This window comes from Herpailurus yagouaroundi, unplaced genomic scaffold (genome assembly GCF_014898765.1).
Source record: "Herpailurus yagouaroundi ecotype Mexico unplaced genomic scaffold, PumYag 208, whole genome shotgun sequence".
Lineage (NCBI taxonomy): Eukaryota > Metazoa > Chordata > Mammalia > Carnivora > Felidae > Herpailurus > Herpailurus yagouaroundi.
The window spans coordinates 12021419-12043732 of record NW_024412439.1 but is presented as its reverse complement, the minus strand read 5'-3'; the positions used below and the strand labels follow the sequence as shown (position 1 = coordinate 12043732).

General features: G+C 60.9%; 1 protein-coding gene across 9 annotated transcripts in view; it reads left to right on the top strand.

Moving 5' to 3' along the window:
- KIAA0753 (KIAA0753 ortholog) overlaps positions 1-22314 on the top strand; it is a 36544-nt gene extending 14230 nt beyond the window's left edge. For 6 of the 9 annotated variants that reach the window (XM_040453528.1, XM_040453522.1, XM_040453524.1 and 3 more), the window contains 11 exons: positions 1014-1246; positions 2691-2857; positions 4160-4279; positions 5449-5538; positions 7943-8021; positions 8932-9012; positions 11849-12016; positions 12855-12936; positions 15975-16095; positions 16508-16732; positions 21133-22314. In XM_040453528.1, coding sequence (XP_040309462.1) covers positions 1014-1246; positions 2691-2857; positions 4160-4279; positions 5449-5538; positions 7943-8021; positions 8932-9012; positions 11849-12016; positions 12855-12936; positions 15975-16095; positions 16508-16732; positions 21133-21250 — 1484 coding nt within the window. In that variant the 3' untranslated portion in view covers positions 21251-22314. Of the gene's footprint in view, positions 1-1013; positions 1247-2690; positions 2858-4159; positions 4280-5448; positions 5539-7942; positions 8022-8931; positions 9013-11848; positions 12017-12854; positions 12937-15974; positions 16096-16507; positions 16733-20714; positions 20848-21132 lie in introns of those variants that run through there. The other 3 variants (XR_005784097.1, XM_040453527.1, XR_005784098.1) reach the window with 3 other exon arrangements.

The window sequence follows — 22314 nt, the reverse complement described above, 5'->3', positions numbered from 1 at the left end:
CTCTCCCGTGGAGGAGGGTCCCCTGTGGAGGAGGGTCCTCCATTGTGGAGGGTGCTCCATTGGAGGGAGGGTCCCCATGGAGGAGGGTCCCCCATGGAGGAGGATCCCCCATTGTGGAGGGTGCCCCGTTGGAGGGAGGGTCCTCCGTGGAGGTGGGTCCCCCATTGGAGGGAGGTACAAACTGTGAAATGGTGACCTGAGCTGAAATCAAGAGTTGGTTGCTTAACCGACTGAGCCACCCAGTCGCCCCGTAAATTTTTTAATTTTAAGTAAGTTCCACTACCAATGTGGGGCTTGAACTCAAGACTCTGAGATCAAGAGTTGCATGCTCCACCGACTGAGCCAGCCAGGTGCCCTCCCCTCTTTTTAAATTTAAGTGAAACTTATGTACGTACGTATGTATGTATGTGCGTATGATTTACGTACGTATGTATTCATTTATTTAGAAAAAGAGAGTGAGCAGGGGAGGGGCAGAAAGAGAGGGAAAGAGAGAATCCCAAGGAGGCTCTGCGCTGACAGCCTGGGGCTCGAACTCCCAAACTGTGAGGTCATGACCTGAGCCAAAATCGAGAGTTGGATGCTTAACCAACTGACCCTCCCAGGCGCCCTGAATGTAGATGGTTTTATTTCTTTTCTCCTCACAAGTTGAATGTCATGTGGAGTTCAGACTTGATTCTGTGTCAGATTAGGAGCCAGTGAAAGTTTTGAGAGGTGACAGTTAAATATTTACATTTCAGCAAAACCACACTTGGTAGCCAGGTGGGGTGATCGAGGACAAAGAAGGGGTCGGTCAGGAGCCGGCATTATTATAGTCACAGGAAGGAGCACACGTGGGAGGTGAGCCTCGGTGTCTCCCCGTGTGGGTCCGCTTGGGAGTCAAGGGCGAGGAGTGATCTTGGCAGCAGAACGCCTCTGTGTTTCCGGGCTGGAGGTCTGGAGTTCGTCTGAGGGGACGCTCGCTTGTCACCAACTTGAGTAGCACGTCCGTTTGTCCTTCTGAATTGTCCCTGCAGATAAGTGTCAGCCTGGGGCAGCACCTGCAGCGACCCAGCGGTCCGCGAACGGGAACGGGCTTGGTGTGAGGGGCGCGGACATCCGTCCGGAAGGAGCCCCTCCTGCTCCGGACCACAGCGCGAGCCTCACGGCAGAGCCCGTGGCCGTGGCGAGAGCGGGAGCAGCGGCCTGGAGGCCCGGGGCGGGGAGCATACCGCCCAGGAAGGAGGAGGCACCGGTGGGGCCGCCGCAGGTAGGGACGCTCCCTCCCTTGGCTGCGCGGCCACGGTCACGGGCTGGTCGGCGGTGCCGCCCGAGCCCCTGAGCCCACCATCCGGGCTGAGCTGACTTTGCTCGGCTCCCAATAGTTTTTCCCCTTATTTAAAAAAAAAAAAAAAAAAGATAACAGTTTTTAACGTTGCTGTGATCACCAGACGTTCTCTCTCGTCCTGGTTTGGAGAGGTCGGAACGAATTTGATTCCGAGGTCTTGACTGGGCAGGCTACTTTAACATTCGGTTTTTTCTGCTTCTGCCTTGGAAGTGTGAAATTGGGGGGGGGCTTGAGATTTGGTCCCTGCTGAAGATAAATATCGATAAATACTAACCCGCGGTATGAAAAGGCATCCAAGGGTCAGTGCTTTCCAGCAGGTCTTTGGGAGCCAGCTGGCTTGAGGCTACGTTACGTTTTAAGCTTCTGTTTACAGTGTGGCCGAACCAGCCGGAAGACCGCCTTCCCGCCTAGCCACTGGATGGGCGAGCGCGGGCTTCCCCAGCCACCCTGCCCTGCGTGTGGTCAGGTGGCCCCAGGCACGGTGACTGATAGACCCTGGCTTGGGTCAGGCCTCGCTCCTTTCCACACAGTCCTGGGGCGGGGAGGGCAGTCGCTGGGAGGTCAGGACCCAGCCTGTCCGAGGGCAGCCAGCGCTTTAGCCTGGAGAGCGCCTTCTGCTGCTTCTACAGCGGCCCGTCCAGCCTCCTGGAAACACGGGGAAGCAGCTCCCATTTTATGGATGAGACACCTAAGACTCAGAGGTTAAGGGTCTTCGCCAAGAATACCACGCGGATGATCTCTTCTTTGTGTTTGTTTAATTAGAGAAAAACGTAAACATAAATATATATACGCACACACATATATGTACACATACACACGTGTATATTGTACACATACGCACACACATAACTCACGTGTATATCACGCACACGTAATACACACATGTACGTTATACACACACGATACGTATGTTTATTATACGGCATACATATACGTGCGTGTATATTAGACTGACACACACATGTACACGCACACACACGCATGCATATTATGCACGTGCAACACGTATGTACACACACGTATGCTATACATACATGCACGCACACACAAAGGCGGCAAATCCAGGGACTCCATCTGTACACGCACACACATGCACATATACGCACACATACGTGTATGTTACACACACACACACACACACACACACACATATTAAAAGGTGGCAAATCCAGGGGCTCCACCTGTAAACCCCCGCCCCCACCTGGGGGGTTCAGTGTGACATGCACCCGCCCCCAAATTTGCCACAGCGCTTTCCAGTCAAGGGTCTGGTGCAGCGTGGGGACGCCCGAAGCTCCCGTTAGCCAGAGGTTAAAACGAGCCTCTTGGATACGCGTTTGGCTTCAGGGTTCATGTTTCTCTCCTACAGGGACCCCTCAGAGCTGAGGACCGTCAGCCGCCCCAAGGCCGCAGCAAAAGCAGACTGCAGCGCACGACCGTGTCATCCAGGCTGAAAAGGAGCCAGCAGCCAGTGAGGGACCTCAGGGCCCCCTGGGTGCCTCCAAACCCCACGTCCCCGCCAGCGTCCCCCAAATGGTACGTGATCACGCTCTCCCTCCTCGGGTCAAGGGTGACCTAGCGCGTAGAGCTGGTGAAGCGGCCGCCGTGGTTCCCGTGAGGAAGAAAAGCTTAGCTGGGTGAGAAACACGTGAGCGCTTTGTGTCTAGAGGATGACGGTTCCTCTCTCCTCCGTGGCTGTGGGTGAGCGGGCCGCCCCGACCCGCCGTGGGCGTGTGGTCCCGTGTGGGGGTCGCAGGCGCGCCCCCACCTGTCTCCACGCAGTGGATTCCGTGACCTGAGGCCAGGAGCCGTGCGCCTCCCACAGCTGGCGCGGGGCCTGACCCCTCACGGTCCTTGGGGGGCTGTCACTAAATCTTTGCTGAATGAGTGAATGTTTAGAAATAATTCTGACTCTAAGACAAGATGCTGACTTATAAAACTGTACGGATCTCACTGACTGCAGGGGACGTGAGGGTAATATGGACGTTACCGCCGTCCCCTCATCCACTGCACTCAGGGACGAGGCGCCATCGCAGGGCTGGGGGGAGGCGGGCCCTCCCGGGCAGCGGGGTCCGGTCAGGTGGAAGTAGTCTCCGAGGGAGACTATCGATCGGGACAGAGCGGCGTTTGTTTTCCGTGGGACGGAAGTTGCTGGAAGCGTGGTGGAGCAGGGATGTGGGGAGGAGGGCCCACCCTTCTGGAGGCCGGCAGGTGACGGGGAAAAGCCTGGCGGATGGGCCCACCTGGGGACTCCTGCGGTGTCATGTGAATGACACACGTGCCCATACGCCCTCGTTTTCAAGTTGACACAGCAGCACGGAGAGGGTCCGGTGCTCTCTGTAGTAGAGCGGGGTCTCAAGTCAGGCGTCCTGATGTCACTGCGGGCTTTGCTGCATTTATCCCTCTGCTCGAAGTTCCGTACTTTTGTGTGTGTCCTGGCACAAAGCCGTGAATTCACGTGGAAGCTCAAAAAAACGTCAGTCGGTGGAAGTTTATGCCGCAGACCAGAGAGACCTGGGTGTGTGCGGAGCGCGGGGAAGGCGGTGGGTCATGGTGCTGGGTCGGGCCCGCGGGAGAGGGCCGCTCTGCACTGTGGAAAGTAATTGGGTCACGTTAAATCTGGGTTCTAGCGGGGCTTTGTTGACGCTCACCCCTAGCTCTCTTCCACTCGACACGCGGTGGCGTGTGGGGGGCGGAGGAAAGCATCTCCGTGGGCACTGAGCCTGGATCCTGGGGCGGCTCCCTCCTCCTCCAGCCCGGGCTCCTGCTTGCATCCGTGTCCTCGGGGCAGGCTGTCCCGGGAGGGGTCCCCAGGGCGTGACTCTCCGTGTTTTGTAGTGCCGCCTGGCTGAAGGTGAGGCCCGGCCCCAGAGATGCCGCCAGAGAGCGGTCTGTCCAGCAGGAAGAGGCTCAGGAGGCCAGCGCGTTGACAGGTGCTGTTGCGCACGAAGCCATGAGGTTTGTGCCGCTGTTTTCCAAATCTTTGAGTGAACTCTTCTTTCGTGTGTGTGTGTGCGCGCGCGCGCGCACGTGCGCAAAGCCGGTTATAGAACGCGTAACCCCCGACTTTCCTGTCCAAGTGTAGAGGGTAGACAGCGACCCTCCCTTTCACCCCTTATTTTCTTTTAATAATTTTTTTTCACGTCTTTATCTTGAGAGAGAGACTGTGAGCGGGGGGAGAGGCAGAGAGAGAGACACGGAATCCGAAGCAGGCTCCGGGCTCCGAGCTGTCAGCGCAGAGCCCGTGGCGGGGCTCGAACTCACAGACGTGAGATCATGACCTGAGCCGAGGTCAGACGCTCGACCGACTGAGCCCCCCCCAGGCGCCCCTCAATCCTTCTTCTTTCGTTCGCTCAAACATTGTGTGTGCATCAGTGGTCCACCAGTTCCTGTTCTGTCTGTGGTACAGCGGTGCACTCTGTGAACACTTCTAGAAACGGGGCAAAACGATCCCAGCCCCGTGATGTGCAGTCACGGATGGGCATGTCTGTGGTCTGAGGCAGAACGGGAGGGTGAGGGCTGGAGGGGGCCGGCCGCTCCCTGCTGCAGAGGCCTGGGCTTCGTGGACCCGGGGATGGACTTGAGTCGGGGGTGAGGTGAGAACATCCTGCAGGGGCTCAGTGACGACAGGGCTCTGTTTGCGTGGCCGAGATCGCCCCTGTGTTATGGGAAAGCAAAAATGAATGTGGGCCATTAAGCACTTGGATGCTGTTCACGTACCCAGACTGGCAGGTTTGAAGCCCTTCCGCCCCCCGTCCCCCGAATCTGTTCGGGGTCTGTTCTGCCTTTCTGGTTTCATGTGACTCGGCTATGACCGTGCCCTCCGGAGGGCGGTGGGGGGGGGGGGGGCCTCTCTGTCCGAACTGGAAGACACAGCAGCAGGGTCACTTGGTGGTCGGACAGGAAATCCTAAGCACGGCGAGGGCTCAGTTTCTTGAGGATAGCTGTGGGCCGTCCGGGGCGCCGTCCCCACGGACCGGAGGGCCTCCGCGTGTTAGTGTCGCTGCGCAGAGCGCCGGGCGGGGAGCTCTCTGCAGGCAGCGGTGTCACCCGCAGGGTGCCTGTCCGTGGCGACGGCGGCCTGCAGGTCCGGGCGGGTGGGTCTCACTCTGTTTGCCGTTCTCCAGACTCGCCTGGCTCGACGCTGAAGCTCACAAAACACTGAAGGAGCTGGAGAAGGTGAAAGCCGCGGGCGCGGACGGCGCGCACAGGCAGAGGTGAGCCGGCCTCCGGTGCGGAAAGCCACGGTCCGGCCCGCCCCCTCCCGCGGCCGTTGGGATGCTCACGCTTCCCGTGTGGATGTGCCGACGGGCTGTCTGCTCCTGAGAAGCCCCCCGGGCCGGGGACCGTCGGGTGGCCTTCCGCCCCGTCCGCTGGGCTCGCTCGGCTCCACGTGGGCTCTAGTGGGACGACCGCGGGCGGGACTGAACCCCAGACCGCAGCAACGGGCGGCGTTCGCGCCTGAGGAGCGGTGAGCGCTCGCCTGCCCTGGCCGGTCTGCGTGCCTGCGCCCCGGACCGCGTGGGCCTGCCCGCGTGTCCTTACGTGGTGTTTTTGCTCGGAAGTATCTGTCTCGTGTGGAGTTTGATACTGAGCAAAGGTGGCAGTTTAGGGGAGCCGCCTGAGGGGCTGGCCTGCGTCTGTCTGGCCCAGGGGACCCCGCTCTCAGCGAGAGGAGGTTGATGCGTGTGTCCAGCTCACACGGCTGAGTGCACAGACACGGCGTTCCAGGGTCCACCCTGCGCAGACAAGTCGCCCGAGCGGGCTCTTGAGGTCTGTAGAGGAGGTTGGTACTCTGCTGCCGTGACGGACGGCACTTCGCCCCGAGGTCAGACGAGTGGGGTTCTCTTGGGACAGTGCATCCTGCCACCCATCAGGACGGACGCTCGTCCCTCCCGCTCGAAAGAGGCCCCATCGGTAGTGAAGTCATGGGACCTTAGGGTTGGAAGGGGCTCATTCTCCTGCGACGCTCTTGGGCCCTGCGGCCGTACGTCCCTACGAAGCCTCTGTGATGGGACTGTCTCCGGCGGGGCAGGGCGTTAGGACTCCTACCCACCATCTCCCAGCCGGATGGCCAGACTGCAGCCCACTGTGCCCGCTTGTCCCTCGAGCGGTCACACGTGGTAAATGTGCGTGGACAGCGGCTCCAGCCATGAACAGGCCGTCACGGACTGTCCCCACGCGCCCTCCTCGGCCACCCCCTCCTCCCCAGAGCGAATGCCGTCCCGACCCCTGTTCACCCCGTCACCTTTCATCACCTCCACCCGGATGTCTGTCCCTACGGATGTATCCCTGACGGACGCTGTGCTGTCCTGAGATCTGAGAAGCGAGCGCAGACCAGGGTTAGAGCTGCTGGTGTAAGACGGTGGGTCCGGGCCTGTGTCCCAGGAGGTCAGGGGCAAGGTCAGGGGTGAGTCAGGCAGCTGGGGCGCGGTGGCGAGTGTGCTTCCTAGCGGTATCTTGTTGAGGAAGAAGTGTCAAGGTTTGATAAGACCAGTCTCCCACTTTTTTATTTTTCACCTAAGCTCGTTCTGTGTCTGGTCTCAGGGGTCCCCTCCAACGCTAGGGCCCTGAGATGTTCGTTTGCGTCTTCTTCCAACCGCTCTGCAGTCTGAGCCGTATTTTCCTGTCCGCCGTCCATCCTGACCGAGTTCCCGTGTGAGATGAGGCGCCGCTCAGTGTGCTGGTTTCCTCGCGGAGACCTGCCCTTGTGGTGCCGTCCCGGCCGAGCTCTACTCCGTGGGGCGCGTCGGCGGACTGCTCGCCAGGGACCCTCATGTCGGTCTTCGGGCCTTTCCTGAGGGCGGGTCAGAGATGAGCGTGTGCAGAGAAGACCCCGGAGGGCGAGACCTGGTGTCCCCGGAGCGCCCAGCCGGCCTGCGGGGCCCCCTCTCTCCGGGAGGGCACCTGCCCCTACACCCTGTTTGGCGGCTGCTCGTGCAGAGGAGGGGCCCCCGGACGTCCTGAGGCAGAACCGGGCAGGTGTGAGTTGTGCCGGGCAGGGAAGGGCCCCCGGGTCCTGCCTCTCAGCCATCCTGGACTCACCTCGCAGCCCCGCAGGCCCCCCCGTGCCTGTCCTGCCAGCCCTGCACCCCCCGTGCCTATCCTGTCAGCGGGGCGCACGGGGGTTTGCGTGCTCTCGGCTTTCCCGGCTCCACTCGGTTCCTCATCACTTCTGTCCTGTTTTCCATCTTCTCCTTGTCTCTGGGGGCTTAGGTCTGACTCCGCGATTGTGGGGTTTGGAGACCGAGCAGGACTAGCTTGATTTCTTCCGTGTTCTGTCCTCTTCGGTTGTTTAAAGGCATCTGTTACTTTTTAAAACGTACCGAGAGCCCAACGTACGTCTTCAGAGGTGAAGAAGTGTCCTCAGGGCGGGTCCAGGACCAGCCGCGTCGCGCCACCTGGGGGCTTGTTGGAAACGCAGTCTCGGGCCTCACACCGCCAGCCGACTGCGGGTCTGCATTTTACAGGGGCCCCCGGGGACTTTGCGTGGCCTTCACGATTGGAGAAGCACTTTGATTTTATAATCGTTTCATTTCCTCCACCCGGGGTAGTACGTAAATGCACAAAATAGGGTATCTTCTGCTTTTGATTTCAAGTTTTGATTTTGTCTCGACCCAGTGACTCTGCTGCCCAGTTAGCAGACAAGGTAGAGAAGGCGGTTCTGGAGCGTCTGAAGCCTCTCCTGGTCAAGGCCCAGGTAATCCAGCGCGTCTGTTTCCTCATGCTTGGAAGTGCTGGAATAGCGGGGGGTCGCTTCGGAGGCGGCTGGGGGCCGCGGTGCCGCGCAGACCTGCAGGCCCGTGCGGGTGTGTGCAATCCACTGCCGCCACGGATGGGTCTTTGGTGTCTGTGAGGGACAGACCAGGGGAAGACAGACAAAGTCCCACCTTTGAGAAAGTCCCCTAGTTTGGGGAACGAGTTTGGGCGACACTTTGCATTCCTAATCAAATAGATCTGTTGATGACTCTGGTGTTCGGTTACCTGCTTCCGCAGAAGTCCTGGGAACTCTCGCCTCAGTGCTTTGGAATGATTGGCTGGTTCCCGAGGGAGGGGATGTTGGGACCGCGTCTGTGCACACGCTGCCCTCTCCTGAGGAGGAGGTGGCCCCTCACGTCTGCCGGCCGTGGAAACGGTGCCATCCGTGTGAACAGACGAGCCCACGGACACTGTCGTGATCTTACACAGAATGAATGATGTTCTGGGTCCCTGAACAGGCCCCGGAGTTCTGTGCCTCTGCTTTAAGAAGTGTGTAATTATTATTGGCGTCCCCAGAAATCTCCGGGGTGCGGGGCTGGGAGCCCTGGAAGTCTCCGGGGTGCAGGACTGGGAGTGCTCTTAGTGACCCTGTCGCCCCGTCTCTCCGTTTCATCGTTGGGGAGACTGGAGCGGAGACGTGTTTCCAAAGTTGAGGGGAAAAAAAGGGACAGAAGCCCAGGATCCACACGTGGTGTTTATTTTCATGAGGACACGGTGCCTGGAGTTGCTGGGGAGCCTGATGTAGCCGAAGCTGATGAGCAGGTCCACGCAGAGGTTCCTGTCACGGTTCATCTGTACGCACACGGGCCGCAGACTTGTGTAATCACAAACGTGCCTGTCTGTCTTAACAGAGAGTCAACTCTTCACTGGAAGCAGAGGTGCCGAAGGACCGGCCGCCGGCGGACACGGCGACAGCCCGGCCTACGGACGAGGTGCGTGCACCGGTGTGGCCACGGTGGGGATGTCACCGCACTGGCAGATCCTACTCAGGACGTCGGTCTTCCTCTGACTCGTCAGGCGCCCTGGTGCTCACGGCAACCTCTGCAGCCACGGGGTTCTGTCCGTGGCCCTGTCCTCTCCCGGAGGACACGCCACGGCCGGGCGCTGGCCGCCTCTTGCCCCCCCATCCAGCCCAGCTCTGCTCGGGCGTGGCGCGGTCTCTGTGTGCAGGGCCCGGTGCGCACTGTCAGGCGAGCGCGTGTAGAGCGCCTGATAACGACCGGGGTCTGGCCTAGCTCGGGGAAGAGCCGGCCGGGGAGAAGGCGGTACCGTGCGAACAGACAGAAGCACGTCTTGCGGTCGCGCGGTCCTCCGGGGGACTTGCGTCCCGCGTTCGTGGGACCGTTCCTGCCCTGCCTGGGCTCGGGCCGTCAGGTGGGCACCGCCGGCCTGTCTGCCGAGTCTGTGTGGGCCTGGGCGCTGGCTGGCGGCTCCCGCCGCGCTCCTGCTGCGCGTGCTCGGGGCTGACGAGGGCACGGCAGGTGTGCTCTGGGGGCCGGGCCGGGGCCTCCCTGCCGCGCCACCGCCCGATCTTCACAACTGTCGTTTTACCGCCCCGGCGTTTGGTGACAGAGGCGCGTGTGAGGTGAGGCTGCGCCGAGCGGAAGAGGAAGGCCTGCGTTTAGCTTGTGCCCACCGGCTGTGCCTCGTGCAGCGTGGCCTCCACGTGCCGCTCCCTTCCCGGCAGGACGCCTGACCCGGGAGGTGTCCCCAGTGACCCCCCCGCGCTGTCGGCGAGTCCGCGCGTGGCAAGCGGGCCGGCCTGGCGCTTGAGAATTGCTCTGTGGGTGCGACGTGGCCGTTAGAGCCACGCGGAGTAGTTGTACTCGGGGTTAGACGTCGGCGCCGTGCAGACCGCCCCCCGCGGCACCCGGGAGTCTGTGTGTGTAAATGACGGGGCAGAACGCGCAGGAAACCTCCTCGAAGCTGGCACGACGCTGTAGGAAGTCTCGTTTTCCGTGTCAAGCCGTAGAGAACCCGTGGGGCCCGCGACACGAACCGTCGGAAGGCCCATGCTAGAGCGGAGAAGACCTTCACCGGTGGCACCCCGCCGGTGAGATACAACCCCGACGGGTTTCCTGGTGGACGCGACCACCTCCGACGCCAGGAAAGAGCTCGCGGAGGCGTTGGCGTCGTGTGTCCGTCTGCTGCCGCTCTGGTCACCCGCTGAGCGCCTGGAGTGGGTCTTTCCAGAAGGCACAAGTTGTTCTTTGCTTTTTGTTTCCCAATCAGAAGTTGAAATGCACTTGCCTAAAGATTCACACGCTTTGGCAGAAGTGTAAGAGGTTAGACCACCCAGCTAACGAGCACTGTATGCTGTTCTGTAGCTGGCTTTTTCACCTTGGGGCGATGCCTCCACATCAGGGCACAGTCAGCATCCTTATCATTTTTAAGGGCACGCGGTATATCTTTTTTTCTTTTTTCTTTTTTTTTTTTTTTTAATTTTTTTTTTCAACGTTTATTTATTTTTTTGGGACAGAGAGAGGCAGAGCATGAACGGGGGAGGGGCAGAGAGAGAGGGAGACACAGAATCGGAAACAGGCTCCAGGCTCTGAGCCATCAGCCCAGAGCCCGACGCGGGGCTCGAACTCACGGACCGCGAGATCGTGACCTGGCTGAAGTCGGACGCTAAACCGACTGCGCCACCCAGGCGCCCCTCTTTTTTCTTTTTCTTAATTTTTGTTTTGATATTTATTTTTGAGAGAGACAGCATGAGCAGGGAAGGGGGAGAGACAAAGAGGGAGACACGGAGCCCGACGCGAGGCTCAAAGTCACGAACCGTGAGATCAAGACCTGAACTCAAATCAAGAGTCTGACGAGCCACCCGGGTGCCCCCGCACCGTATCCTTGATTCACGGTCCTTACAGAGGAGAAGGGCTACATGTGCAAACGCGTCTCCATTAAGGAGACCTGAGTTCCTGGGTTCGTTTTCTCTAGAGTTTTTGTAATTTTATTGTATTGATTACTCACCTGATTGTACATAACTTTAAGGTTGGGCATTTCCTTCTGTCATTATTGGCCGTTGATACATTTCCCCCTGTGATCTGTTGGAAGGTTTTCAGATTCCCTGGCGGGAACTGTTCCCTGCATGTCCCCGGGCACACGTGCGCGCTCCACCCTGCTAGCTCTGAGGCCGGACGTGTGTTTCCGCAGGGCGGACGAGGGTGAGAGGGAGGCGCAGGGGGCTCGACCACGGTGCATACGCATCCTGTGGGTCGAGCCAGGGTCCGCAGCCCCGAAACTGTCCCGTCCAGGGCCCAACGCTGTCACTCCCGGCAGACCTTCTATGTTCCAGCCGCACTTGAGAGTCAAGGGCACGTACGCAGCGGCGCTCCGCCTACTGGGGCGCGCACGCAGGGCGGGAGGCGCCAGGCAAGCTCTCCCAGGCCCGTGGCGCAGGATGAGGGCCCTCGTGGTGTCGCGAACCTGTCACGGGAGCGTTGAACCAGAAGGGAATAGATCCGTGTAGGTCCGTGTTCCGGGACAGGACACGCGAGACACCGGCCGTGTCTGGGTGTAGCGCAGGGAAGGCGTTCGTTTCCCGACCGGCAGGGGCGGCGACCCCGAGCCTTGTCATCGACGGCGAGCACGGTGATTGGCTAGTGCGGCCGTCTGAATGGCGGTGGCGGAGACTGTGTGGACGCAACGGCTTCGGGCGCGTGGCCACGGGAGGGGCGGAGCGGGGGTGGCGGCGTGGACACGCTGCGGGGCTGCTTCCCTGCGGCCCACTGGTTCTCATCGCCTCTCTGCCCCTCCTTTGCTTCGTAGGCTGTGGCCGCGGACGGGGGGCCCGGCAGCCTCCGCCAGCAGGGCGACTGTCTGGAAGGCACCGCGCTCCGCTGTGACGTCTTGGCGTCGCAAGCCCGGGCCCCCGGGGCAGGCGGCAGGGACAGCCCATTTCTGGACACTATGATGCTGCGCATGGAGGAGATGGAGGTGAGGTCAGGGGCCGCCCCCCAGCTCACCTGCAGCCAAGTGTAGGGCCTGGGGTCAGGTGATTCGGACACAATGGAGTTGAAGTGTCAGTGCCCTCCCGACACAGAACTCAGGAAGTGACGTGTGGTGCCCCCGACGGACAGCTGGAGAACCACAGGGACCAGAGTCTGCGCCCCTCGACTCCTCCGGCCCCGAGCGTGGTCTCCCCACACATCACACCATCCTTCCTTGCTTAGCATCTGGGGCTCCGCTTTGGGACTCTTTTCTCTTGGGGTTTTAGCCCCAGACATCAGCCAGCCCAGGCCCTGGACGGTCCAGAGCAGGGCGCTGACCCACAGCGAGGCTGGGAGTGGTGTGGCCGTGGCCGGTACAGTCCCCTGGGGGCTCGGGACCCCCACAGCAGCATTGCCTCCTGCCTGCATCCTGGATTTGCCCCTAAGTAGAAACTTAGTGATCACGGAACCGACTTCCCTTCTCGGGGGTAACGTGGGACCTGCCGTGTCCAGCGTGGCCGTCTGTAGACTCGCGTGGACCTAACTGTACATCAGGGAAGACTATTGACGCACACGGCCCGGGTTTTGGGGGCTCAGGAGTTAGCGGCAGGCGGAACGCCTCCCTCTTGCCAGTGAGTTCTCGCGGACGGTGCTGGTCTCCATCCGTCAGGTTAACTGCTTCATTTCCTTTTAGACTTTGCCTCGTGAACTTGACTCGCTTCCTGGCCAGGCACGTGCCCATTTCTGGCCGTGTGTGTATCAGTGGGGCCTGCTGAACCACGACACCTGCTTTGTAATGAAACTAATCTTTTCTCGTAACTTAAACTTTTTTTTTTCTTTTGAAGAAATACCAGGAGATGGTTCGCCGAAGATACAATGAAATTGTATATGCTGATCCCCGTCTGTGGATGCAGGAAGGGAAGAGTGGTGAGTGTCCCCCCCACATTGTGTTCTGAACAATTTCAAACACGCAGGAAAGTTGAAAAGCCTTGGCAGTGGACACGCGCATACCTGCCACCTTCTAGCCTCCATTCGTTTTATGGTGTGTCTGCTCTTCGTCCGTCCGTCCGTCCCGTTTTTGGATGCACGTTCCAGAGAAAGTTCCGGGCACCGGCAGGCACGGTCCTGAATGTTGCAACGTGTGTCTCAGCAGCTAGGATTTCGTGTGTCTTTACAGACTTTTTTCCTTTTGAGATAAAATTTACGTGTAATAAAAAGCACAGATCTTAGTTGTGTCATTGGATGGGTTTTGACAAATGGATATGCCCTTGTTACCCAAACTCCTGTCAGAATTCGGGCCACCGTGTCACCTTGGAAGGGTCCCCGTGCTCCTCTCCAGTCGGCACCCCCACCCCGGGACCCAGTGTGTTGTTTGCACTGCAGGCTAGGTTGTCAGTTCTAGAATTTTCACAAACAGGGGATGCTGTGTGTGTGTGCGCTCTTGTCCACGGGAGGGGTGGGGGGGGGGTCCCGTGTGTGTGCATGCTCTTGTCCACGATGGTGCCCTGTGGACATGCTCTCGTGTGCTCTTGTCCACGGGGGATCCCATGTACCGCGAGTATATTTATGGATAGTTTGTGCTCACGTAAGTTTTTACTTGTCTTGGATAAACACATGAGCGGACTGGCCAGGTGATGGGGCTGGGTATGTGTTTAACTTTGTAAAAAACTGCCAAGTCTTTCCCTGAGGCGCCGTCCTGTGTTGCATGTTTGCGGTCTTTAATTGTAGCCGCTCTAACGGACACATGCTGATGTCCCATTGTGGCTTCAATTTCACGGATCCTTGACGAATAGTGATTCCTATTGGTATTAGCTACTGGTATATCTTCTTTTGCGAGGTGTCCAGATGTTTTGTGCGTTTAAAAATTGTTTTGTCTTGCTTTCCCTTCCCCGGCAGCCACGAGTCTCCACAGACGTTGCAGACATCTTCTGTGTTTTGCTCACCTGTGTATTTTCTCAAACGTATTTCTTTATAGGCAGATATCTTTAATTTTGAAAAGCCTAACATCGGTTTTTTCTCGTATAGATTTTCCGTTTCTGATCTAGGAAATCTTTGCCTGTTCCCAAGTTGAGAAGAGAGCCTCGTTTCCTTCTAGAAGCCGTGCGGTTTTAGCTCGTGTGTGTAGGTCGGCGGTCTGCCCTGAAGCAAAGTGCCTGTGACGTGTGCAGAGGGGAAGGTCCCTTTGTTCTCGTGCCGGTCGCTGGGAAGGCGTCCGCTCTTCTGTTCACCTCTGAGAATCATGCTTACGCGCGTTTTGTAGCAGTGGCTGTCCCCCTCTTGGATGCGGGGAAGCGCTGTCGCACGGGCAGCGAACGCCGCCTGTCGGGGTGGGAGGCTCGCCGCCGAGCCGAGTCCCTGCAGCTTCCGAAACGGGAGCCCAGGGGCGTCAGCCTGGACCGAGCGTGTGGCATGTCGAGTTTTGGCAGAAAGACGAGCTGTCCCAACATGGTGCTGACTTGGTCCTTTTGCGTTGTCTGTGACTGTCCAGGCTCGGCTCTCTGCTTGTGGCAGTGCCTGCCCTCCAAACCCCCGTCACCGTCCCAGGGCAGGGGACAGGGGACGCTCGGGAAGTGGGGGTCATGCGACCCCACCTGTGCTCCCTCACCTGCGAGCCGATCTCCTCTTCCGGCTGAGCCGCGGATTCTTGGGGCCAGAGTTTATCCTCCTCCCTGTGCGTCCTGCCACGCACGCCTAGCGCGGGCCTCGCAGGGGGACCTCCCAGCCACCGCTTATTAGCGAGTCCGCCGTGTGGAAGCAGAAGAGGCACAGGAGGGGCAGGGGTCGCCCCGTGGTTGGGCCCCTGGCCCCGAAGTGGGACTGCCTCGTGCAGAAGCCCGGCTTATCAAGGGCTCCGTGTTCCTTTCTCGGGGACACTTTAAATCACCAGTCACGTTGACGACCGCATGGCTTCCAGTGTGCTCTGTGGGACCCTGAGAGCCGAGATCAGGGTCTGGATGCTTGCATCCCAGTGAGAATCCTGTTTCTGGTCAGTCTGGCGCTGTGCTCAGTTGCACCACAAAACCAAATTTAGAGCTGGCTTTTGCAGAGTGCGGTGTCTACTCCCGTATCTTCTCTCTTCGGTGTGTGAAAAATCGAAAACCGTTTTTAGTCGTATGTTTACAGAAACCGACTGATGTGGGAATCGCAGGCACATTCGTGTGGATCGGGGGAAGTGGTTGGACTCACGGACGCTCCTTGCCTGAGGACACGTTCTCTTCTGTGCCTGGAGTGCACTTGATTCGTTTGAGTTTATAAATAACCCACCGCTCACGGGAGCCGCCAAGCCCGCAGTGCAGTTGGGCTCGCACGCTCACCGTCGTCGTGCAGGTTTCTGCCAGCGAAAGACTCATCCCGGGGACGAGTCAGGGTTGAGATGTAACTGCTTTTTTCCCTCACCCATAATGAAACCCTTTAAAGGTTAAAAAACGACCCCAACCCCTTCAGACTCCTCGAACAGGTGGCCGGACCTAATCAGCGCCCGCAGAGCCTGGCACCCACCATTTCCCGGAGTGTCCTCAGAGGTCACGGATGCTTCCAGAAGAGCTCATGGTTTCCTTTCTTTTCTTTTCTTTTTTTTTTTTTTTTTAACGTTTACTTATTTTGACAGGGGGTGGGGAGGGGCAGAGAGAGGGAGAGGGAGAATCCCAAGCAGCCTCTGAGCCAACAGCACAGAGCCCCACCCAGGGCTCGAACTCACGAACCTTGAGATCACGATCTGAGCTGAAATCAAGAGTCGGACGTTTGACTGACTGAGCCAGCCAGGCGCCCCAGGAGCCCGTGGTTTCTTAAAACTGATTCCTCGTCGTGCCTTTAAATTCACCTTTTCCTTGAAAACAAGCGTGTTTGCGCTGCCGGCCGCCAGGCTGGTAGAGGTGCGAGCGGCGTCCTCACGGGCCGGCCGCTGGGGCGGCTCTAGGGCCCGTGGGCTGGTGTTTATCTGCGGCCGCTGTGTGCCTCTCTTCTAGAGCAGACGCTCCCGGCAGTAGGTGAAAGGCCTCTCTCTCCTCATCCAGTCGGGACCACAAAGAGCCCTGCGCGCAAAGACCCAGGCGCGAGCATCGTGTTGGAAAGACCTCGCAATGGCAAGTAAGTGGCGCCCAGGCTGCTTCGGCCTCCGGTGCTGTGAGACGCCTGAGTCCGTTGCTTCCCTCAAGACGAGGAAATCCTTTCTCGGGGCCTGGGGCCCAATCTTGCTGAGCTCCAGGGAGGCCCGGTGAAGCAGCGAGGCCGTAAGACGGGCCGGCGAGCGCCGTGCCCGAGGCAGTGTTTATGGGGGGCGGCGCCGCCCGGCTGTGCGAATCCCGTGGCACACCTGCCCCCAGAGCCCCGTGGCGTGCGGGACAGCGATGCCCGCGTGGGGCGGGCGTCGGGGGCCGCAGGGGTGTTGGCTTTGCTCAGGGGGAGAGAGAAAGACTAGCCCTGGCTCGTCGGGTGGGAGGAACGGCACGCTGTTGCTCGTGGGCCATCTGATTTCGCCGGTTATTACTCGTGCCCTCAGCTCCCTGGATGCAAGTGTGGACGCTGGCGAGGAGTCTGAGAAGAGGGAGGCTCCCCTTCCGCCCCTTCTGGAAGAGTCTCTGCGGCAGGAAGGCCGCACCGCCCTCCTGGTGCCCCCGGGCATGCGACGCAGCATCCGCGACTCCTGCAGCCGCTTCGAGCAGTATCTCCGCATGACCGCGCACGAGGCCGTGGGCGCCTTCAACCCCTGGCTGATGGCCGAGAGGTCAGTACAGCATCACGGCCTCCGCTCGGGGGGCGGGTGCCGCGCCTCAGCTCTCAGAGAGGCTGGCGGAGGGCTTCCTCTGCTCGCCGCCTATTTGGGTGGGGGAGACGGTGTCCCGTCAGGTCAGTGACGGGACACAGAACGCTACCAGGCAGGAGACGGTCAGGAGCGCAGAGGTCGCGGGTGGGGCTGCTGGAGTACTTGAGGACGGAGGCTTTTCCGGTATTCAAATGGTTCATCAAAAGACGCGTAAATCCAAATTTTCGTTTTTTTATTTGTTTACTTATTTAAGGTTTATTTATTTATAAGAGAGAGACATAGCACGAGCGGGAGAGGGGCAGAGAGAGAGAGGGAGACACAGAATCGGAAGCAGGCTCCAGGCTCCGAGCTGTCGGCACAGAGCCCGACGTGGGGCTCGAACCCACGAGCTGCGAGATCACGACCTGAGCCCAAGTCGGACGCTCAACCGACTGAGCCCCCCCAGGCGCCCCTGAATCCGCTCCTCTTAAATGCAGCCCCAAATGAGATTCCTTCTGGGCGTCGCTGCTTGCACACCTGTGGCCCGCCGCCGTTGAGCGGGTGCCGAGCTGTGGCCTGCGCTTCCTTGGGCAGGTTCAGGCTGGTGGAGTTGGTGCCCCTTTCACCTGCTGATTGTTTTGCGCACTTCCCGGCCTTCCCGCACACTCGCACACTCACCGGCTCCCAGCCCCTCGCCTCCGCCCGCCCCCGTCGTTCGCAGGGCTTGGACCTGCCAGGGGTCCCCTTCGGCGGGACGGCCAGCTCGCGTTTCCCTGGCATCGCTCTCCTCAGACCCTGCGGCTTCCTCTTCCTTCCGATTCCGCCACCTGCCTTCTGTCCTCCCCAGGTCGTGGCCGGCTCCCCTCCGCTCTTCCATCGTTTCTCTGCTTGGAGACTTTTGCGTCCGTCTCCCGTCGCGGTGGGCTCTTGCGTGGGATCGGGGACGACCACTTGTGTTCGGCCCCTCAGGCTTACCCTGAGGTGCCAAGACCTCCCTTGACGCGGTGCCGTCCGGAGCGTGGAGACCTTCGCTCATTTGCTTTCCGGGGAGGAGGGGAGGCCGCCGCGGGTCCTCGTGTTCACTGGCGCGCCGTGTCCCCAAAGCTGCCAGGGCTCGTGAGGCTGACGGCGTATGGGGAATCCACAACAAGCCAGGGAAGATGGACCCGTCCCGTGGTTCGTGGCGCATTTCGTTCGTCATTCTCCGGACGAAGGGCAGCGCCGCCTGAGCGTGGAAGGAATGATTTGTACACGTCTCCCCTGGTGCCCTTGACCCTCAGGTCACCGTGCATCGAACGTTCCGGCTCTCTGTTGTCTCTGGGCCTTGTTCCTCGGGCAGGCGCTCCCAAGGACAGGCCCGTGCTGACCGGGCCCTGGTGGAGCAGCCAGGACGGCCGGCTCTGTCCGGTAGCCTCTCGGGGGAGGGGAGCGAGCTCGGCCCTTCTCTTGCTTGTAACGTGTCCACCCTCCTCACGCCCGAAGAAACGTGCTGCTCCCGTGACGAGAGGGAGCAGGTGACACGGGCTCGGTGTCAGTAGCGTGCTGGCCGGAGGGGGCCCGGGCCGGGACGCTTTCAGGGGAAGCAGACTCACCAGCGGCCGCGGAGACTTGTGGGGAGAGGGCGGGTGGGAGCCGTGTGTTTATCTCCTTCCTGAATCCGTGGCCTGGCGCCACGTCACCGGGCGGCCACGTGAAAGGCATAAAACCATAAAGGACGGCAAACGGGAAAGAACCGACGAGGGAGCCGAGCGCTGGGACCAAGGACGAGGGCGCCAGGCCTGCGCGGAGGCCCCGCCCCAAGCGCCACAGAGCTGTGACCAGACGGGTAGCCCACGCCAGGGCCTGGGCCACTGCCCCGTGCAGCCTGAGGAAGAGGAGGAGGAGGAGGAGGAGGAGGAGGAGGCGGCGGCCTCCACACCACGTGCCCAGAATCACATCCCAGAGAAGCGAAGGGAACGGTCATGCCAGGGAACGAATGGATACCCGAGAAAAGAGGTTTCTAGAGAGTAAAAATATCAGCAATTAAAAACGTCACGAATGTAGTGAATTCACTGGAAAGCTTCAAAGAAAAAGCCTCATCTCTGGAGGAGAATAAAAAGGCAAGAAAAGCTCTTACGCGTTAGAGGATTGTGCAGCAATTCCAACTCAGGTGTCGGGAGGTGGGCCACAGACCGTGGCTTCAGCGGCAGGGCCGCGTGCGGTGGGTGTCGGCGACCTGCTTTCTGGACCCGCGGCAGCCGTCCTTGGGGGCCTGAGTGCCCGTCCGCCCCCGGGGCCGAGGCTTCGGCTTACTTACCTCGCAGGGACACAGACGTTCGTCTGACGGCGGGAGCTCCCGGCTGTGAGGACGGGGCCTGTCGTGGTGTGTGGGTGAGGCGTGTGGCGCACACGGCAGAAGGCACGTCAGGGCGTCGCCGTGGAAAGGCGTGTGAGGAGCACAGAAGGTTCCAGAGGGTTCATCAGGCCCCTTCCCGCGTCAGAAGAAGGAACGGCTACGAGGTATTGGAACCCCGAACTCTGTGCTCGCCTGAGGCGTCTGTGGGCTGAAGGAAGGCGTGTTCCGGGATGCGCAGGGTCCAAGAACCTGGTTTCTGTCCGTGACTGAGCTAGCGGAGGGCGTGGGCACCAGCGAGGGGCGGACCGGAGGAGATGAGCTCCAGCTCGGGACCTCCAGAGAAAAGGGGAAAGCTGGTTCCACGGGGGGAGCTTTTCAGCACACACAGCGAGCGGCTGGCCCGGTGGAGGGAGGACGGGAGCACATGGGGCGCAAAGGCGGGAAGCAAGGAGCTGGCCGGGAGCTCGGGCGTCTGAGCGCACGAGAGCGCCTTTGTGTGTCTGTGGGAGTTTGGGCGGGTTCGTGACGTACGGACGTAGGAAGCGCGGCAGAGTAAATGCAGCGGTCGCTCGTGCCCTCGGCTCGCTCAGGATAACTCAGGACACAAGCTATGTTGAGAGGGAAGCACGCGTGCGGGAAGGCTTCCGGAAGCTGCCGGCCGACGCGGAGGGGCCCGGGGTCCCGGAGAAGCCGGCGGAGGCCCCCCCAAGAACGTTCACCGGGACACGTTCGCCGTGGGAAACGGTAAACGGGTGTGGTTCGGGCCGGTCAGAAACGGTCCCGGAAGAGAGGTGGGCCACACGGTAGCCACGGAGGTGTCCGAGGTCAGCGCGCGGGGAAGCGAACGTCGTCTGCGGGAGACAGCGAACGTGTCTCCCCGGGTGCGTGTGCGGACGAGCACCCCTCGGAGCGTCCGCGCTGCTCCGAGGCCCACAGCTTGTCTGGGAAAACCGTTGGAACGTCCGCGGTCGGGCTGGCCGGAGGTCAGGGGCGGCGCTGAGGTCCGGGACTGCCGGTAAGGGAAGCGTGGCGTGTGTGACGTCCAGGCTAGTGGCCAGGACGAAACGTAAGTGAAAGACCCCCTGAGATTGGAGGCGGGCAAGGAAGGAGAGCGAACGGACAGAGAACAGCGTCTCAGGAGGAGGAGCTCGGGTGTGTCAGAATTGCCTCCAATAGCGCCAAGCACGCGGCTCCGAGCGCCCTTCTGCCGGCCGGGCTGCTGGGGCCCTTCGGGCTGAGGCCACGAGCCTGAAGGACGTGCCGGGAAGGGGGGTCTGAGCTCGGGGCTGTCCAGGGGACGCAGCCAGCCTGACAGGTGCTCTGGCCGGCGCGGGGCGCTGAGCCTCGGGAAGTGCCGGGTTCGAGCGTGCGGGGCCGCGTCCACACGGGAGCGAGCGAGGGAAGGACCGCGTGGGGAGGGCTCCGCGTCACAGCGCGGCCGTTGTGCGGCTGGCCGGCCGGCTGACTCGGGCACGTGGGAGGAGAAGTCTCGATGCCCCCTGCGATCGTGCAGCCGTTCCCGGGGTTCGCAGGGGGGACCGCAGGTGAGAAGAGTCGCCGTCAGCGGCGAGACGGACGGACGGACGCACTGAGGGGACTCAACGGCCCCTCTGTGGCCTTGTTCCAAAGGCAGATGACCTGAGCGACTGCGAAGAAACCTCAGAGGAGCCCAGATTGGGGGTCGTTCCCCAGAGGAGGGCCTTGCCGTTTGGGAAATGGCAAGGTCACGAGAGGCAGGCCGAGGGAGGCTCCCAGGCTCAGGGTGAGCTGCGAGCGGGCGCCGGCGGGGCACGAGGCAGGTCTGAGGGCGGTCTGTCGATGGGTCCGGAGCGCGATGTGTCGGCGTCTGTGTGTGGAGGGTGCGCTCGCGGTCCGGTCCTGGCCGCGGGGGCCTCTCACCTTGGGATCGAGTTTGCACGTGAGCCACTCCGGGTGAGCGCACGAGGAGGGGTGAGCAGGGGAGGGAGCAGCCCGCGTGGCAGCCTGGGAGGGGGGAGGGGGGGCGGGGGCCGCGTGGCGGCCGCCTCAGCCGTGGTTTGTGTTCCAGCTTCTCGGACGAGCTGGTGGACGAGGCTCTGGGCGCCGTGGCCGCGGAGCTGGAGGACACGTGTGAGGACTACGCGGAAGCCGTGTTTACGTCGGAGTTCTTGGAGGCCGCCGCTTGAAGCCCGTCTCTGTGGCGGGCCTCCTCCCCGGGGCCCACGGGTGGCCTTGGCCTCAGCTGTCCCTCTGGGCGGGGCCGCTGCCCTCGGAGAGGAAGGACGTGCGTCTCCGCGTCGTCGTGGCGGTGGAGCCGGTGGTTGATGACGGTGGGTGTTCATTGCCCAGGAACCGCGAATCGCCTGACGAGACGGTGTTTTCCGAACTGTGGTTTTTCTGTTGACATATCGGTGACGCGAGCGTCCTGGCAGGTGGTGGAAGACGGGTTTCACTCCCGGGGTCGAGATGCTCCCGTCACCCCCCCGTCACCCCCCGTCAGCCCCCGTCACCCGGCCGTGAGCCTGCCAGTCCCCGTGTGCGGCACCTCCTCCGGCTCTCAGCCCCTCGTGGTACCCGGTCTCGCCCTGGGGGGCGTATGGACGCAGACCTTGAATTGAGGGGCCGGGAGGGCACCCAGCTCATGTCCCCTCTGCGGGCTCGCACCTCCCCCGCCTCCAGACCCACCGAGCAGCCTGGGTGGGAGGACGGATGGGCCTGGATGTGCTGCCCGCCTCCCCCTCCCCCCCCCCCCCGCCAAGAAAGGAAGACACCTGAGAGCCGGGGGCGCTCGGTGCCCTCGTCCCTCCTCTCCTCTCCCCTCCCCTCTCCGTCAGGATTCACCAAGAGGAAAGCCTCTGATTTTTCAGAAACGGAAAAGGCACGTGCGTGAGTTTTCCTCGACCGGAGCCCTGCTGAGGACCCACCCGAGGGGAGGATTCGCGCCCAGGATAACGTGCGTCTTCATGACACGCATGGCGTCACGTCTGGGACTTTTCCCCCAAGTACACGTGTTTCGGGGAGCGGTGCACCTGCCCCGTCACGCGACCTGTGCAAAATTGGGCTTTGTTTCGTGTGCGCACGCTCCTAAATGTGACACAGCCTCCGAAGGGAAAGTGCTCCCAGGTTACTGGAAGGTCTTCGAGGCGAGGGGCGCATGTGCACTTGGCGGGGCGTCTGCCATCTGAGGCTGGAGTCATTTGTGTGCTAGCGTTTGCTGTGATTTGTAAAATAAACTCAGGATCTTAAAGGA